The sequence below is a fragment of the Geospiza fortis genome, unplaced genomic scaffold (genome assembly GCF_000277835.1).
Source record: "Geospiza fortis unplaced genomic scaffold, GeoFor_1.0 scaffold491, whole genome shotgun sequence".
NCBI classification, from domain to species: domain Eukaryota; kingdom Metazoa; phylum Chordata; class Aves; order Passeriformes; family Thraupidae; genus Geospiza; species Geospiza fortis.
In genome coordinates this window covers 1,301,982-1,322,715 of record NW_005054390.1, presented here as the reverse complement: position 1 = coordinate 1,322,715, position 20,734 = coordinate 1,301,982, and the positions used below count along the sequence as shown (strand labels likewise).

Genomic DNA, 20,734 nt, shown 5'->3' with positions numbered 1-20,734 from the left:
GCAGGCATAAATAAGTTGTATGCGTATTCTACATCCTCACTACAATAAGCCCTTGCTTGGGGTGAAGAGATCTGCTAATAATAGTAATAATAGACATTGATCTGTTTAGGTAGGTCTTTTTTATTGAAAACCCTCATTCATTTACATATTAAAATAGCACTATAGGTATAGGCCACAATTTTTCCCAGTGCCCAGAAGTCATACTTTGATTGTTGAGGTTTTGGGTTTTGGTTTTTTTTAATTTTAAACTTGAAGAAAGCAGCAAACACCAAGTTAGTACAAAGGTAGTCACTGAGCATTTAGATACAATATTTAGAGTCTAGATTAATAAAAAACCAGACAATTTGATTTTTTTTTTCTTGAAATAGGAGAAATAATAGTGTCCTTGCTTTATGAACAATGTTTTCTGCTAAATACCAGAAGAGATTTTTTTTTCATACTGACAAGATAATCTATTTGACTCCTGTAAAAATTTGCTAAGTGAGTATAATATTTCAGTCTGCATGATTTCCTATTCTGCTTCTAAGCAAGGAAACTGAAACAACAGGCAAAAAAAAAGTTGATTAGAAGTAAGATACATTGCTATGTCTAATGGTGAAGAGCAATGTTATTTCTGCATGAAGGAACAGCTAAAAGCTAAGAAAAGCATAACAAGAGAACCAATGGTGAGAAAACTTCCGAAGGCTTAAAGATGTGATTAGATTAATTATCCAAAAGACAGAGTATAAACCCAAGCATTTAAAAACATATGGCAATCTCCTTTGTCTGAGGAGTAAGATAAGAATTTTACAGAAAAACATTCTTTAACAAAATATCTGCTCTTTCCAAATTTTGGCCCAATTGAAAACACAAAAGCATAACTTTTATTTCTCTTCTGCAAACCTGACTTTTAGCTGAGCCAGCGGGAGAAAAAAAGGGTTATAATAGTGAATCTTTTCAAAAAAGAGTGCTGAGTTTCAGGAAAGGATGTAATAGTCTCATTCCAAAACACTTTCTATGTCCTTCACACAATCTCTTAAACAATAGCCACACAAAATCCTGGCTTTTTCCATAGTTGATGGGGTTTCTTTTCTTCTAAACAACCTAATATAGGTCAGGAAAATCACTAAGAAAGCATGGAATTTACGGGATTGATGCAAATCCCACTACCTAGATTATAAAGACTTGTCTCAAAAAGATACTAGAAAACATCTGGGAAATGTTGGCCCTATTTTTACTGGCCATGAATTTAATCTAGTAGTTTTCAACCTTTTTTTTTTTCAAAAACCCCAAGTACAGTATTTTAAGTTGCCTGTACAGATAGAAGTTTAAGTTTGCTTGTTTTTCAAACCAAACTCGTTTTCTTGGGAAATGTTTGCAAGAAATTAAAACCACATTAAGTGTGGTGGTTTAATGTGTTCATTTTGGAAAACAAAAATATTACAAAAAATAACAATTCTATGGAAATTTTAAACAGGGATGAACAATATGTCTCCCTTTTAAAAATGTCACTTGCAACTTGAAAACTCAGGACTGGTTACTCTAGTTGGGAGGCATTATAATTTAGTACACTTGAAAGAAATCCTACTCTTGAGTAGTCTTAAGTCTTGTCATTAAGACCAATGATTCACAGACGAGCTCTTGAGATACCAACATCTATGATACAGACATTACCTGGGTTTATGCCTTTCATTTCTAATGCATAAAGGAGAAAAAAATTGCAACTTGACTAACTTTCCAAGCTTTTTCCTTAGTAAGACTATGTTAAATCCTTCTGGTTTGCTAGGAAGCAAAATACAGCTTTTAATGCCCAAGATGAATAGCATAAGTTCTCTCTTAACTGAGATACTAACCATTTATTCAAGTAAAAGACATTAAACTAATTCTTGATTGTGTCTCATCTAAAATTAAAGGCTCTTCCTCAGCACAGAATAGAAATAAAAAGGCAGTCATAACATGAATTTTCATAGCATGCCAGTGTTACTTCGCCACATGACAGAATAATTATAATTTAATATTTTCAAGAGACTCTTTGGCTGCAGAACAAAGATTTTATATATACACCACATCCATTATCTCAAAGGATCTGTGAGTATTTGCAAGATATTGTGATCTGGGTATTTATAATACACTTCAGGTTAACAAAACAGAGAATTCAGAGATTTGTTCTGGCTGTCAAAAACAATATACTCAACAAGGACGTTAAATTAAAAAACATGTTAAGCATATCAGGTATAACTTCTCCCAGGTAACAGCATAACAAAAAACCTTCAAGCTGTAAAAGATTGCTATGCATGAAAGTATGATAGACAGAATTATGATAATACTTAGTGTGGATTCTCTCCTCCATTTTCTCTGGAAACATACTTTAATTCTGCAATTCCATTTTTTAACAAATAAGAAAATGTATTTCTTACCACATTTTGGTTGATCTTGTGCCTGAAACATGTGATGTAGACAACATATGGCCAGTCATCAGGTTCCATCAGCACTCCTGCGGCATGGGCACAGGTAACATGGAACGGTGCTGGGCAGCGTCCATAAGAACACTGAATGCAGGCACCAGAGATTTTCTTAACTCTGTCCCTGCAGAAGATACATTTCTGTAGGAGCGAAATAAACAGAATATTTTCTGTATTACTTCAACTTTAATGATTCCTGCAAGTAACTCAAAGACCAAAAAATTATTTGTGATCAAATGAATACATTTTTTATCTTGCAATATGCACAGTGAAAGGAACAGCAGTTACTAATTACAAGGCAACTTAGTAATATAATTAATACATAGCATTTTTGCCTTTTTATCTAAATGTGTTCCAATGCTATAGCAAGAAAACACAGAGATAGATAGACAGATAGATATTTAAAAGTTCAATTTTAAATTCCATACTCTGAAAATTAACCTACTCCTCCTAAAATTCATAAATCAAAAACCCTTTACATTATTTGACTAAAAACAACAGCAAGACTCAAAAATAAAGAGATAGGTCCAACTGAAATGTCAGGCTAAACAGGACTTCCACATACCATTTGACTTAGCTCCCTACTATGAAGCTAGACTAAATATATATGTCTTTGTAAAATGGCTAATCTAACACATTCAGGAAACAGTTTCTACAACATCCTCAGATAGCGTGTTACAGAGGATAAATCACCTCTAAGTTAGAGACATTTTCTTTATCTCAAGCCTTTGCATAATTCTACAGCTGAAGGCTGTTCCTAAGACCTTTTTTATTTTTTATCCTGGTTTTCATTGGTTGAGTATTTAACATAATGTCAATACAGTAGGCTGTATTTCCTCATGTCATATATTCAAACATTATGTCAACAGCCTTACTGGTATCAAGACACACTGGGATTTTTTTTCCCTTTTTCCAAAAAGAAGACCACATCAAAACAATGTCACTATTTTGTAAGTGGCACAAGTAATGAGCCAATAGGAAAAGAAGACAAAGGGATATAAGCTACATGAACTAAGTCTGACTAGTAAGTTCTAATATACTAAAAAAGGCAGTACAAGATGAACTGTACCTTGCCACCATAAGGCATTAACAAGCATACTAGATAGAATAATTACTTCAGTAACTTCTATGGACAACTGTTTTATATCACATATGAGAATTATCCTCTGATATCTCTCATCGTGGCTAACAAAAATACAAATGCTATTGATGTTAATGAAATTATCTCAGCTATTATAAACACATTTTATGCAATGACACAAAACAATAAATTCAATAAAACATACTCAGAATATTGCTTACTTCCATTTCTTCTAAGTTTGCTGCCCACCAAATTGCTAAACACACTCATCTGCCTATGTTGAGAACATAAGTAAAAATAATTTTGGGGTGTTTTTGCTGCATGACTAGTAATTCAAAGTGTTTACTGTTGACTCATATCTAATTCTTACTTAGAGGTGACCAAAGAACTTTATTCTCAATTGTTTCTTGATTTTCATATTCTGCATAGAACCAGAAGAAATTTTATTGTATAATTCAGCACTTAAATAGTTTCAATGGCTTCTGGCATGCAGTTTGTGACAGAAATAATACTTTTGGTAAGGGCTAGCTAGCCCTGTCAAGCTCACTGGTTCTAGTTCCTGTATTACTCTGAATGTGAACTCTTCAAGTTCTGCCCTCATGTTCACCCTTTGAAAGTGAACTGTCTGCATGGCTTTGCACAAGCAGAAATTAAGAGTAGTGCCTCTGAACTTGGGGAAAAATTTTAGCTATCACTCACAAAAAGGACCTGAATACAGCTGTACTGTAGCACCACTGGGCTTAAAGACTAGTAAGAGGTAAAGATGATGTGCCATTAGAAGAAATGTTTCAGAAATTTTGCTCATGGGCTGGCATCTTGTTGTGTGTTTGTATTCATGTGCAAATGAGATCACTTTCAGGATCATTTCAGGTGGAGTAACTGTTTTCCAAGGGAGCTTAGAGATTTCTTTTATATATATGTATTCAGAACCTACTAAGTGGAAATTCCGGATAGAAAATACAACTGAAATCTAGTATGTGTAATACCTAGATACTGAGTTCATATAAATAACAGAGCTCCTCTTGAATGCTTTTTCATACAGATATACACAAAGTCAACAATCAGATTAATGGAAGAAGAAAGACCAAAGCACTTATGAACATTAAAAAAAATCCAAAACAAAGAAAAAACAACCAACCACAACCCCAAACAATCACACAACCAAGCAAAAAAAATGCAAAATGAAGACCGCACACAAAAAAATTCCACATGTGTTCTGAAATAAACACCCTGAAAATGCAGTTCAAACAAAATGCAGAGAATGAGAAAAAGGAATAAAGCACAGCTCAGCTAGTGTTAACCAAAGAAACTGTAACAGTAGAGCAGGAAATGCTGGTCCCCTTAAATTACTGGCTGCACATGCACAAGGGGAACAAATATGTAAACGTTAAAATGTGGTTGTAAGTTTCTCCTGTATCTTACTAAAATATTATAAAACCTTGGGAAATGCAAAAATCCAAAACTACACTACGTGAGTAAAGCTTCAGAAAAAAGATGAATTTAGAATTCCATATACATACAACTGCTCTTCTAAATTAATATTTTAAGGTTTATTACTTTCCAGAAGAAGAAAAGCTGCAAAAAAGTAAGAGCAATATTACACAAGACAGCAAGAAATACTGAAAGGGAAGCTGGAAATGTAGTCAGGAAAACTGACATCTATGTGACAAATTAAATGACATAGCCATAGCCAATCCTCAGAAATTAGAGTAAAACTTCATCCCTCCCTGTAAGAGAACTTAATGAGAACATGTCTAATGAACTGGCATATTATGAGAAAACATTTCTCACAATGCTTTTCAGAGTTTCAGCTTGAAAGTACTGAAAATAGTTATTAAAATACAAAATAATTATTAAAATAATTATTAAAAAACAAGCTGTCCAATTACTATTGACTATACTCTTATTTCAGTCATGTTGATGTAATTTTGATGAAGAATAAAGTTGCTTCAAATTAACTCTTATATAAAAGGAACACTGCTTGGTCATAAGTATTTCTGTGAATGCAGACCAAAGTTTGCATGATCAAAGTGAAAAAATTCCCATTTTAACATGCAATAAATCTATCTCACTGGCAAATACAAGGAAGGTAATTGTTATATCAGTTAACTCCAAACCCACACTAATCTTTTGTGCTACACTCATACACTCTTCAGATATCAAAAGGATTAAATCATGGATATGAACAGGTGTAAAAATGTTACTGTACATGCAGGAAAATAAAAAAATACCTCCCTGTGCTTAAAGAATACCAGAAAAAATAAGAAAATCATTATTCTTTCAAGAATGCAGGGAAGTAATCAAGATTTGCAAATAAAGAAATATGTTTCTTATTTTATGTAAGATGCTGCATCCTTTGTACAAGCATGACACTGAAGGTGATGCAGATGTAGCTCAGCTTTACAATGACTCTCAAACTGAGTCATGAATTTTTAAAAGTACACATAGAAGTCCAGTGTTCAAGCAAAACTACAGTTTGCATAACTTTATTTAGACAACATGGCCCCCCATCCAGATTTAAGAGAAAAAGCCCCTTCATACCTGAAACTATACACTGAACACTCAATCCACATTAATTGATAAATAAAATCAAAACACATAAACTGAAAGTAGAGTAAGCTATAAAAAAATCTGTTTTGCATAGACTTTTGGAGTATCAGCTGAACTACATACAAAATTGTTTATCAGCTATAAGTAGTAAACTGTACAAAAATGTACAAAAAATAAAGAATTAAAACAATCCCACTGAAAGTGACCAAAGGAAAAAGGCATCAGAATCTCAAGAGAAGAAAGGGAACTACTGGCTGTGACAACTGAGGTTTCACTCTTCCCCCAACTCTTCCCTGAATTCTGACTTTCATAAGTTTGTAAAATGAAGGAATCATATAGAATAGAACCAATCCCAAACTATTCCTGCAAATCAAAAGGTCTAAACGCTTCTCTCTCAGGCTAACCTTGTATTTAGGTATGTAAGTTTGCTACTTTTGAAATGAACAAACTTGACATACCATGAACACATTTTCTAAAATACAATAATGCTAATTCAATGCCCAAATGACAGTTTTTCAGTAGCTTGAAACAACAGCTGTTCCTACCAGCTAAAGCAATTCCAGACAGTTAGGAAGAATGTAATTTTGATTTAATGATTGCTAGATATTAGTGCAAAGCAGAGACTGAGGATCAATCTTAATCAGAGATCCAGACGCAAAATGAATTGGAGAATAAATAAAATTGTTTATATAACTGGAGATTTAAGAATATAGGACAGAACAATGTGCTGCAATTTTCTAGATTGTGAAATGACCTCTTTTTGCCACCCAAAAGAAAAATATTCTGCTGCAAATGGATTTCATCATCATGCAATAGCTCTTTAATGTTAATAGTCTGCAAATCTATAAACAGAATGGATTTTAAAGAACAAGCTTGAGGAAACCGGATGTCAGCATTTTGCAAAAGACAGCCCACTGGTAACTTTTATAATAATTTTTATGCATCTTTATTTAAAGATTTAGAAATTGCTTCCTTCAAAAAGAGTGGTATTTGCAAATAAAATTCCAGTCCCTAAAAGGATCATGAATTAATCACAGTAGCAGTGTTTTCTGATGGAAGGATTTATGAAAATAAGCACAAGCTGAGGTCACAGAAAAAAGCCAGGGATGGATTTTAGGAAACAATTTTGAGTACTAATTTCTCCCCAAAATTATCTCTATGTCTTGGCAATCAAAATTACTTACGTGAAGGAGTTCAATGTAGTAAAGCATTAAATACTACAAAAAGAAGCTATTTCAAGAGAGTCTCAAACAATTACTAGATTTCCAAATATTACTAAAAATTATTCCATAAGAGTTCTGCTGCTGGTGGTGCTGCTGCAGATGGTTAGTAACTACTAGTCAGTAACTGATTTGTATATTCTCACCCTCTTTTATATATTTGCTGGCTTTCTGCCTTCTATATATCATTTGAAATACTAAGACAGAGACACTACTGAAAAATTAAGAAAATTAATGAAAAATCACCTCTTTTTTTCTATAATGTCTGCTTTATCATATCTTCATTTTATAATGAGCCTACTTTGCTTCAGGATTTGTATTACCAGACAAGCAAAAACTGCTACTATGTATAACCACACCCTAGATATGAAAAGTCAGCCCTACTGTAAGCAATACTACCCATAGATACTCATGGATTTTTAACAGAGCAAAGATTTTACAGAGAATATTGGCAGAAGAAGATTCACAAGCTTATCAGCTGTTATAACCTGAGACTTACAATATAAAATGCAGTGAAACTAATCTTTTCCTTCTCCATTCCAAAGCCAGAACATGGAATAAAAGTGACAAAGATTACAGCAAGGGTTGGCAGCAAGGTACTGGCACAAAGATTTGTTAACGATGTATAGCACAGTCAGAAGATTAATACAATGAAGACATTTGACACATTATCTGCAGATCAGTGAGCACGTTGTCAGCACAACTATCTTTTAGAATACAAAGTCAGCACTTAATTTTGGTAGAGAGCATGGTATGTTTATATGGAAACAAACTCATTACTGTTTTTACATTTTATATTTCCCTTTATTCCTAATTAATTTAAACTAAGATGAGTACAGGAGCTATGAAACTGACAGCATCAGAACATGTGAAGAAAGAGTTTGTTAGATGATATATTCTACCTCATTGTTCATCATGTTCAGGCAATTACATAAAATTAACTAGGAATGTTGTTACAGAAAGTAACAAGAGACTATTTTGCATCCCTCTGGTATTTCAAACATAACAACCAGTACCTCAGGGGGGAAAACCCTAGAGCTTGTAGAAAGCGATTTGTGATTTCTTACTATTCAGTAAGTCTGCCTATAGTATGGGGCTATGGCAAATTAAAGATGGCAGACATACAGATGTAGGCAAAATTCTTTTAGTTGTACATTTCAGCAGAGAAGTAAACATAACACTTATGCCTCAGCAGCAATTAGAGACAGTACTCCTATTCTCTAGTAACTCTGTCATAATGTTGTTTTGGGTCTACTCTCAATGAATGAACTTATAAGTTGTTTAATTTTGAATTAAACATGAAAAGATATTGAAATCAAGACAGATACACATGATTCAAAATACAATTGTAACAGCTGATAAAAAACTACCAGGACTTCCTAACACATATATATACAGTATCCATCAATTATTTCAACCAAACCGCCAAGGTAATAATAGCTTTTAATTAATAGGAGAGGGAAGACAAAAATATAGTGCAGAGGTGAGAAAAATCTGGTTTCTTCTGAAGCATGGATTGTGTGATTGAAAGTCATTAAATGGTAGGTTAAAAGAGAAAGAAAAAGAATCAAAGAAAACAAAACACTTGGTGAAGAAGTACTTATTTTGAAAGTACATGAAAGGGTTCATGCTTCTGTTGATACATTACGCAGTCTCAGTACCTGGTAAAACAAGTGTTGTGAGGCAAAAGGTAAGATATAAAAGGCCCTGTTAGAGCTTCAGCTGTGGTCTCACAATCACCATACCTATGGCTATGCCATATCTTGAGAAATAAACTGCTGTATATTTATTTTCAGTATTCCTGAAGTTCTCAAATTCATAATGACATTCCAACACTAAGCACTGCCATTAAGTCCCTACTTTTTTTCAGGATAGAGCAGTACCATTAGCACTCTACACTGTCAGAGATACTCTGAAAGTACTTGAGATGTCTCTAATCCTACCATAGAGATCTACTGATGAAAATACCATATAAACATATCTCTACTATCTCCTCAGTTTTATTTACAAGTACTAAACAGAAAACATTCAATCACCAACACCTTCTTTAAAAAGAAGAATCCCTATATACATAAGGAATATTCTGCTAGCACATATTCACTGAACACAAGAATAAACACCTCTTTCTTCCAGATTCATATACAGCAGGTGGCACTGAAAATTTAGTCATCCAAACTCTTCTTTTATCCACTTCATACACACTCGCTCTCAGAAATAGTAACATGTGACTGTGAGCCCAAAGTTTGTAAGAAGCCTCTCAAGATTTTATCTTAATTGTAGTTTTTACATAGTCATGTATTTTTTACACACATTTTTATTAGAGAAAAATCAAATCTTTTTTCCAGGCAATGTTTCTTCCCCTGTAGGTTTGAAATGTTGCAGATCTTGTGGGTTTTTTTCCTCATGATTTTCACCCTTTTATCCTCCAGATTGTACTATAACAAACTCACAGGATTAAAAAGATTTTTTTAGAAGCACTGTGCCTGTATTCAGGGCATCTTTCAGGCATCCTGAAATGAACAAATGAACAAGAAATGATTGATGCTAGCATTGGAAGGGCAAAATTTCAAGAAGATTAATACAGGAGGTTGGAAAGAATCTCCTTTTCTTTATTCTTCAGGAAGAAAACCTTTTTATTATAACTTTCCTTCCGATTTGCATAGACTAGTTTGAATAGATTCACCATTTACACTAAGGCTAAAATATCTGACAAGCTGTGAAATGTCATTTAGGCTGAAAAGGTGATGAGGCATCATTTCACTGCCTCACTGCTGCAGCCTCCAGGCATCCCCACTATTATACTTTAACTGCACTTTTTCCAGCTGATTCCTATAGGCATTATTGCAATTTAAGGCAATGGTCAAGTCCAGGTTTTTTCCTGCACTACAGTCATTCAGTCACACACTTCTAAACCCCACTGTGTGGCAGAGAGACAAAACAACTGTGCAAAACAAGGGAAAAACCATTCCAAATAATAATGGAGGTTGGTGGGGAGCTCCAGAGCTCATGCAGAACAATACTGACAAGGCAGACCTAAATCGGGTTACATAAGGCCCATCCAGCTGACTTCTGCACATCTACAAAGTTCCCTGAACCTTGCTGGGCACCTGTTCAAGTGTTCAGCTATCACCTTTTATAGTAAAAAACTCTTTTCACAACACTGGAATTTACCATGTTCTGATTTGTGTTCTTTGCCTCTCAAGCTACCACCACACACCTCCAACAAGCATCCCCCTCCCTCTCGCCTGTATCCTCTGACTACCTCAGTATAAGCAGCAGTGAAATCTTTGCAAAAAGGTGTCTCTTTTCCAGGTTGAACACACCCAGTTTCTTCAGTCCCTCTGTACACATTCTGTGCTCCAGATCTGACCATCTCAGTGACCTTTCATAGGACTTGTTCCCATATGTCAATAAAAGGCAGACCAGGTGCTGTCTTAACAAAAGTCAAATAGAAGGGAAGAATGGATCAATACCCTGGGCCTCATAGCTACACTATTATAAATCATGGCCTGGATGCAGTCGGTCTCCTGCTGCAACGGCATACTGTTGATTCATGCTTAACTGCTCCATCATGATCCTCACCGGTTTTCAGGCAAAGTCAAGCTAAATTCCAGCAGCAGACTTTGTACTATTCAATTTCAAAAGCAACAGATTCCCCATGAAAGAGACCATGGCTACACAAAGTATTTAGAGAAGACATCTAGAATTTGCCAACTCAGAAGAGTCTTTAACAGACAACTAATCCAGAACTTTAAGAGCCTGTACGGCCATTTCAGGCTGCAATTCTTCATGAGCTGCCATTTAATGCAAAGCATTGCTCTGAGTAACATCCTTATTTATACATAGTACAGAAATCAGCACTGTTTCTACATCATTTATTTTTTAATAATTGCATTATGGTACTTCATATAAACACATCCAAACACACAGAAATTTGCCATTCTAGTAAGATAGCAATTAAATATAGACCACCAAGATGCAGCATTGAAAGGATTATATTCTTAGCAATATCCCTAAAAGAATTTCTGAAATGAAGAAATGCAAAGACAGTTTCTATCAAAATAAAGGTATCACCATCGAATAAACTATCCTTTTGAGAATGGCAAGTCAGTATGGTAACACCCATAAACTAAAAATGTATTTCCACACAGACACCAAAAAAACCCCAGTAATACTAAAGAGACAATCATACAGAATTTAAGATACACAAGTTTCAATGCTCAGAAACAAGAATCTTTGTCAAGCTCAAAAAGAAACCTCTGATGACAATAAAAGCACACATATCAAAATTCCTTCTACCTACTAGCATGACAGTAATGTGCTGCTTTGCATCTTAAAAGATTAGCAGACAGGAATGGACTTCAGTATATGTCCTCTGGGCGAGAAGGGGTCATGACCAATTATGTAGGTGAAAGCACTTTGCCTCTGGGAAGGAAAATATTGTGCTTGTGAAGCACACTGAATGAGGCCACAGCTGCTTGTCAAGTTGTTCTCTGTTGAAGGGAAGCTGCTGTGGACAGAATACACTTCTAGAAAATTAGGATAAGTAAAAACATCTAGTGTACTTATGTTACAGGCCATGAAATACCTGCCATCCCTACAGTAAATCAAGCAAATGTGAGTCGTGCAATTTCAAGGTACTAAAAATAGCATATAAACAACCAAATAAGTCAAAGTTTGGAATAGAGGGCTATTTCAGAGTTACAGCTGCATGGGGTATTTTTTGTTTGGTGTGGGCTTCTTTTTTTCATTCTTGTTGTTTGGGGGTTTTTTGCCTGAGGATGGGGTCAAGGCACACATTAAGTTTAACATGTACTGTATCACAGAAAGTTTACTTTTCCATCCTAAAAAGCCTTCTTTGTGAGCTATGACTCCATAGCTCACAAAGAAAATATTATTTCTGAAGCTTTTACCCAAAAGTCAAAACCTGTTTTTCAGCAGAGTTGATGTTAACATTTTACCTAACCAGAAAATTTGAGCACACAAAAGTGATAAGGCAGCACAGAAAATGTATGATATTTTTAAAGACATATTAAAATGTATTAAGTATAAGAAGTTTATAAAAATTCTACAATCTAAAATGAATCAGTTGTAGTATCTCAGAAACAGAAAGCTATTTCTAAATGTTTCTTTCATTTCTAAGTTCTGTAGTAACTTCACTAGGTAAATATTCAGAGAATCAGATGCAGAAGAGGGTGAGTCTTGCCTTGGAGTATTTAGCCATTATAAAAATTCAACAAACCATTGTTCTCTCTAGACTGAAACATATTAGTTGTTAATATATTTACTGGTTAAAATAATTTTTGGCAAAAAATGCAGAATCCATTGTATTTAAAATGGTTTTCACCCCTCCATCTTTAATTTTTTCCCTGTTACTTTCCTCAAGAGATTAAAATAAATAGAAGAACAGTATGATATCTTTATTGTGGACATGTAAGCAAATTACCTTTTGGTTAAGAAAGTATTGTATACTTTCTTTGGTTAAGAAAGTATCATCCTTCTTGCATAAACCCAAAAGTATGTGGATGTCAGCATAGCTGCAAAACGTTCCAAGTTTGCCATGGAAACAACATTCTTATTTCAAAATATTACAACTCTTCACTGCAGACTATTGGCATGAAAGCTCCCAATCCAAGCTCATTGACAGCTTCTGGAGTGGACAGATGAGGCATGGAAAATATTTAAAATTAGTTCATTTATCTTGCTCAGACATGGGAAGAGATGGGGAGAATTTTTCATGTTTATAGAAAAAAATTCAGAGAGAGAGAGAGAGAGAAGAAGGGTAGAAGGAGGAAGGGGGGAAAGGCAGGGGTAAAACTCAGTGAAAAGGTGGAGGAAAGGAAGGAAAAAAAGGTAGGAGGATAAAAGTAGGGTAAAAGAAGAAGGGGATAAAGTGATGGGAAAGAGGAGAAAGGTGGAAAGGGAGGAAATGGGGAAAGAAAGCATTTTTTATATAAATTATTACCAGTTAAGCCAAATTTCACACATAATGCATTTTTGTTCATTAGAAAATATGCATCCCAACACTAGCCAAACTAGCAGATGTTTTTAACTGGTTTTGATTTTATCTCCACAGTTTTCTGAGACTCAACACTGGGTTTTATTACTGCATCAAACACAACCAGATTGAAATGATTTTTGTCCTAAGGACTCAGACTATAAATATTTTTCAAACATGCTTCAAAAACTCCACCATAGACATCCAAGTTAAAGAATACAATAGATTAAATATATTTGTTTAATACAGTGTCTTATTGACATGGATAATATTGGAGCCCAAGACATTACAAGGGAAATGGCTTAAAGGACAGACTAATGTTCCCATGTCTCCTAAGAATATGATTCTGACAAATTCAGACAAAGATGGGTTTCCTCCTGCTGCTTTGAACTTGGATCACTCTTATGGTTACACCTAGAAATACAGTACTGTATGAAACCCCTAGGAAAATCAAAAATACCTGGTATGTACATGTCAAACTTCAGTGAGAAGCTCACAGGGAATCTCGCCACAAATAGTGAAGGGCATGGAAATTTATGTACTAACATGGATTTCTTTTATATCAGAATAATGAAAAAACTTTACAAAGGTCTGCAATTACTTTCTGCAGTATCAGTTCTAATTCCTTATATAAAGGGGCTTTGAATACTATTTATTTGAATGTATCAAATCATTCAAATGTATTTCTCATTCTAAAAGTAGAAAAGTGAATCTACGCAGTTCTAAGAGAACCTAAATAAAAATGAATATGCGTCTTGGGTATTTCCAACAGGGATACCTCCTATGGATAACATTTGATTATATTTTGTAGTGCTATTTCCTGTACACAACTCAATTTTTGCTTCATATAGAAATGTGTATGTCTAATGTTTATATTTGTAATTTATTCAGTATGTCTTGTCCTTTAACTAGCTTTTTAGATGCAGTGATTAGGTTTGAAGGAAGTAAGACTTCTCCTCATATCTTTATCTTCAATGTTTTTCATTCTACTATTTCCCTGCTCTGGGAAATACTTCGTATCCTTGATAGACATGGAATTAATTTCTTTAGTGTGAGTATTTAGCAATGACTGTTATTGAAGGGCAAGCTGGTCTCTCTTCCACCGTGACGCCCAGTCTAATAAAACTGTATTACAGAAAGAAAATTTTTATAAGCTGATTACCTGTCCAGTGTGTTTACTGACTCATCTATTTGACCTAACTGGACCCATTTAGTATGCAAACTATTTTGTTGGATTTTAAAATACCCATTTTTGCATCTTTGCCATCTGGCTGCACACTTTTATTTCCCAAAAAGCATAATCCATTTACCACTGCAAACAGAACTTCATTAAATTAATAAGTACTAACTAGCCTGGTCCACTGTCACAGTTGTCCAATCTGGAGAGCTTCTCTCCTTCTGCATTTGTATCACAAACATCTTCATAAATGCAGGACTCATTCACAGGGAAACAAACTCCTAAGTACACATCTAATTTTAAAGGCAATTTAAAAAAATTCCCTACCAAAGGCTATCAGCAAAAATATGCAGAAAAGTGTGAAAGCACAGTATTTCAAAAATCAGGAACAGGAAGAACATGTAGCATATAGCCTGACTTTTGACACCTGTTTTCTAAACTTCTTTTTGACTAGTTAGACTTCTGGAAGACATCTTTCTCTCTACACAGTGCAACCAACTTCTTTGTTAATGGACCACTAAAAGATGCCTCATTGCGTCTTAATGGCATAATACATTACAGAAGTCAGGTGAAGGAAGGAATTACACCTCTCAATCTGAAGACATGTCATATAAAAAGTAATAGCTGATATTTCCAGAAAGAAATACAACAATTTGCAAACATAGCCCTGCTGAAGTTCTATCAATTGAAAAGTTTTTATGGAGTTCTGCAGTGCTGGAAGGTTGATCCTGTCTGGGCTCCACACCAAGGAATTGCACACCATGCTTCTCTCTGTTGGCCATGTGGTTCCCACCAGCACCGTGCAGCGTCGGCCACTGTGGCACTGGCTCCATTCAGAGCCCCTCTTCATGCAGGCCACCAAAAGCCAAAGCTGCTGCCGCCACTTCTGCCCTTCTCTTCGCAGCACGGCTGGCTATAAGCAGCTAACAGGCAAAGTTCACTGCATACCATACCACAATGGCATGGCCGCTCCCAGCCCCAGTGCCACTCCTGGTGCTGTGATGGCCCCTGGCAGCCATCAGAGGCGTTACTAACTTCTCTAATTGGCTTAGGAGCATGCCTATTGTCAGAGCCAGCCTTCAATTGATTTTGCCAGGCACGGAGGAAGTTTCTAGCAGCTTGCCACAGAAAAATCATTTCCATGGCTGGCTTCTTCCCTCCTCATCAAACAAGCCATGCAAAACCAACACAGAATAATAAACCCCTGTGATTCTGGTCAGGGGTAGGGGCACACACAGTATAAACCTTCATATAGCATGTACCTGGCTCAGTACTCTCAGGATATTGCCTGAGAGGACACTTAGGACTCACTTCTGAGAGAGCTCACTGTAGCCTGAGATCACACAGTAGGCAATACTGAGCATTTGCATATCACAGAAAAGACAAAGAGATCTCTAGAAGCAAAACTGTTTTCTTTGAAGTCTCATAGATCAGTCAAGTCTGTATCTGCCCATTCCATGCTGATGGGGTTGACATAAATCTCTGTAACAATAATTCACCTTTCATTTTTAACTTAGTCTAAAAATAGCATCTTCAGCATTGAGGAGGTCATATTTGGTAATCACGAATTTAAAAAGTTGGGTTTAAACTTTTTACAGAACTATTTCTAGAGAAACAAAGGAAAGCTGAAAAAGGAAAAGTATATACAATTTTTGTTATATTTAGGATTTGAAGTCCATGTTTTATTGCATTCACTGCTTCACTCTGAAATACTGTGGGGTCTTTTATTTCTCTCCTTTTACCTCATTACTTTACTTATATTTTTAATTTAGGATTAACAGCCAGTTTTTACACTTCGAGGAAGTTAATCCAGAGAAACATAGTAGAAGTTAGCAGATCACACTAAGTTCTCAGAGATATTCATCACTAAGTCAGAAAAAGGCAAAGAACTTAACCAATTAAAAAGCAAAAGTAAAGCTGCATTCTCCTAATGTGAAATTTAAAAAATATTCTGTTTCCCATCATTCATTCTTTAAAATAGCAATCTTATATTTCTTTATGGTAATGTTCAATGAAAGTGTAAACTCTTGTAAATTTCCTCTACATCCCTTTGCCCTGGAGATACTGAATATAAAGAATTGTGTGATCTAGAGCTGAAAATTGATGACTATTAAGTTGAGATGAGTTTAGTTATCAGTAATCAGGCAAACATCTGTTTTGAAAAAATCATTGAAATTTTGGTTTTTGTTCTAGAAAGTGCATTCTGGTGATAAGCTACACAAAACCAGTTGAAGCTTCTTGGAAATCCACTTCTACTACTGTGGCTAACATGTCATTTCCAGTGCCAGAAATCAAGACTCTATATGAACTACCATGAACTACTCTAGGCAATTTTGAGTCTAGTCTGATTAGTTTTGTTTTATTGCACCGAGATAGACCACAGAAATTCTGCACTTTCATGTCTACATATGTAGGTATATATATGTACTACATATATTTACTACAGTACACTTTGCACACTGAACTGACAAACTGGTTGCAAATGAGTTCCAGACACTTCACTTCTTTCATTTTGTTTAATACACTTCTGAAAGAGCTCATTCAAAGTCATGAATGCTTGTAGTATTTTCAGAATTGTTTCTTAGCTGATTTTATCTATCACTTACAGTTTTCACTACTTGAGGTCATCTCAACCTGAACCTGTTTCACTCTATAAGCACAGAGCCAAGACCTTTTAAACCTGAGAAGATCTTTGCTTTCATTGAAGTTCCTCTCTCAACATTACTTTCATATCAATTATCAACAGCAACATGAGAAAAAAAAAATAGTCATCTTATTTTGACTTAATGACCTTAGTAATTTATTGAGCACGCAAAAATCTCCAAGTTGAAGAAAAAGTGAAGATCAAAGTAAAACTTCTAGGAACTTTTAAACTCAAAATATTGGTATTTTTCAATGGTACATGACCATATTTTAAATTAGCAATGTGGTCCTCTCAATTGTCAATAAAAAATAAAAGAAATACAATTGCATATGTGCAACAATCTTGTATCAACTCTTTATTTACAAATTACCACTTTGAGTAACTTATTTGTCTTCAGCTGGGTTTTTCACAATTGACCTTCTACTCTTTCCTTCAAACACCCCTGAGTCCCCCAAAAGATGGTAGAATACATAATAGGATGTATGAAAATATAATGTATTGAAGCTCTACATTCAGTGACTACCAAGACTACTAAAGTGGCAGTAAATATCTAACCAAGTTCTCTCACTTAAAATTGATATACAATATAGTAACCAAAAGCAATTAAGAAATCCTACCTAGTATAATAAACAGTCAATAATTAGAAAATATTGGAGATGGGGAGAGGTATATATGTTCTATGTTTATGCAAAGTACAGTATAATTTAATTAACTCTTTTCTCAGTGTTTAAGTAATTTCTCTATATGGTCAAGATTGTTCATAATTCTAATAGCCTTTCCATGCCCTGTGGATTTCAGAGGATCAACAAAAAGCCAAAGACAGAGACTCAAAAAGGGTAATAAGGCACTTATTGTGGTTCCCATTAGTGAAAACCCGACAGTATGTATTTCAGTGCTCTCTTCAATACTGTAGAAATGTCGAGTTTAGAATAAATATGATTCATCTTGCATTAGCTGGGCATTATTTCTGCTCCTTCTGCTTGCTGGAGACAAATGATGCAGCTTGTCCATGATTAGGTACAATTTCTCCACATTAATTTTTGCAGATTTTTCAATTCAGCAAACATGAGAAAGAACTAAAATGTAGCAAATACATCCAGTACAACTGCATGTAACTTTTACAGCAGAAATTAAGACAAAGTAATTTCTCATTGAAAAAACAAACAAATTTCAGAAGTAATGAGCACTATAGAAGTTAATTACTTTTGGGGGGTTTTATTCTCTTATTTTTCCAAGCTGCACAAGGAAGGAAATCCATGGAATTACATACCACTAAATTATCACTCATTATGAAATTACCATAAAACTCTTCATACTTAGTTTAGCACTCACAGACATTTATTGAATTGGAATCAGACTGCTCATTTGCTAAGAGAGGTGAATTTGTTCAAGACATGATTTACTAAATGCTTTTGGAAGATACAGCAGGCAGAAGAGAGGTCCCTAAGTGTAACTTGGAAAGTTCTTAGGTGCTAACTGATTCAACCCCAGGCAAAGAAAACAGTACATGTACCCCACCTGGATATCACACCAAACAACAAAGCAGCAGCTGCCTTTTAGCAGTGCAAGAGGTGTTAGAGCAGACATGTGACTCTGGAAACATGACATCATGAGTCTGAATTGCCTCACAACTTTTCTAATGTGAGTTTTTCAATAAATTAACCCAACACATCTGAAACCTGACCCAGGACACTTGAGTTTGGCATGACAGAAAGATCTTAATCAGGGCAGACCTCTGACAACCTCTGACAACATCATAGATGATTTGAATGATAAGATTTCATGCGGTCTCTTCTTCTCATACTGACACTGCATTAGCACTTATTATTAATGTGTAGGGCAAAATAATCAGGCCTTCATGTAAAAAGCACGTACAACCTGAGACACTTTGATTTTGCCACACTGTATGCTTTAAACCACATAGTAGAATAAATGATCTAAAAAAAATTGACACAGAAAACTTGAAGTGTGGAGCTTCAAACAAGAGCAACCATAATTACTATTTTCAAGCACTTGTCAATATGCAGAAACATCATAAATGATGATTAATATGACAAGTATGGTACAGAATAACTGACCTGTGCTTAAAGCTAGGACAAAGAGAAAGATACTGAAGGATAGTGTACGATAGTTTATCAAAACTACCAGATAAAAATGGGTACCTACAACACATTCCTTACAGATGCTAGTTACAGTAGCAATATTGTAACAATACAGACCCCAGAGATCTTCAGGAAGACCTCTACAGCAAAAATTCTATTTTCATGTCCCTCCAGAGTTGTGCATTGAAACAAAAAGACTCTCAAAATTTTAAAGAGTAACTCTAGAGAAAGTAAAGATTCACGTACTCATATTGCCAAAAGTTTGTTAATTAGAGAATCTGAAAATGCACTCACCTACTTCCTACCTGTTTTAATGTGCAATATTTCCATATTCTCTGCAAGTCTAATGCAAGACCCCAGGTGTCCATCTTTAACGCAGTGAGCCAGTGCATCTGCTCAAATGCATAATGCTGTTTTCTGCCACAGTGAATTTCCAGCAAAACAGCTTTTCATGAAAACAGAATGCTTTGAAAAGATATTGAAATAAAAGGAACATGCTACTTGTGCTTTGGCAAAGCTGAGAATATTTTAAGTGTCTATTGTGTTTTGATGTCTCTTCTAATATGCTGCCTTCATTAATGAATAAAAAATCCGTAATTTTTTTCCTATACTTTTCTTTTTTTTCCCCCAGAAAAATATGTTCAAACTTTGATTCATTAAATGTCTCTGTAAATCTCCCCTGAAAATCTAAAAGGAGTATTAAAAAGTTACTACATTTGATAAATCAGTCAGTTTTCCTAGAGATGAATTTTATGTATTTTCTATTCCACAGAGAGCAACTGATGGATTTCATCGGTTGATAGAGATAGCTTACTCAAACAGAATGCAATAAGACATAAATGTATTAACATAAACTTATTTTACAAGGATGACACAGTTGTTTCCAGGGAGAAAATGCATATAACAACTCACCCTAAATCCTGTAGTTCCAATTATTTAACACATAGGCCTAAAGAGACAATGTTACAAGTCCTCTTATAGTCCATGTTTATGCAGGTCCTTACAAGACAAAGGACTAAGAGAGGCATCATGCATCCAGTTCTGCTGCAAATTTTAGGTAGCTGCAGAACTCAGGACACTGAGTTTGGAAGTATGCATCTTTTCTCAGGTTGAGACACAATTGGTGACAACTCAAGGCTCCTTCCAGTTATAGCAGTTTAAATACAGTTTTTCATAATAATCAGAATTATTTCTAGAATATAAAACAAAGTCCAAAAATTAGCTTTTGAACTTCTCAACAATTTTAAAAAGCAGGTCATAGACACCTCTGTAAAAAAACCTTCAAATATTTATTAACAGCAAAGAAAATAGGTGAGGCCTGCACTATTTTATCTTTCAACAACATTCTTCTCATCACTGTTTTCTGTAGCATGTTGTACAGTGCTTTAGAAAACTAAAATGGCTGTTTCAGATTGAACCAGACTCTTTTTCTGCACATCCAAGAACAGGAAAGTATTTCATGACACCCAAGAAAATGAACATAATTGTCTCAAAAGATTTATTACTTTCTGAAATCTTTCA

The 20,734-nt window shown here is 34.9% G+C and overlaps 1 protein-coding gene across 2 annotated transcripts in view; it reads right to left on the bottom strand.

Annotated features, from left to right (window-relative positions):
- The window catches only part of KDM4C (lysine demethylase 4C), a 237,097-nt gene that overhangs the window by 32,410 nt on the left and 183,953 nt on the right, over positions 1–20,734 (bottom strand). For both annotated transcript variants that reach the window (XM_005425583.1, XM_031060774.1), the window contains exon 17: positions 2,397–2,582. In XM_005425583.1, coding sequence (XP_005425640.1) covers positions 2,397–2,582 — 186 coding nt within the window. The remainder of the gene's footprint in view (positions 1–2,396; positions 2,583–20,734) is intronic.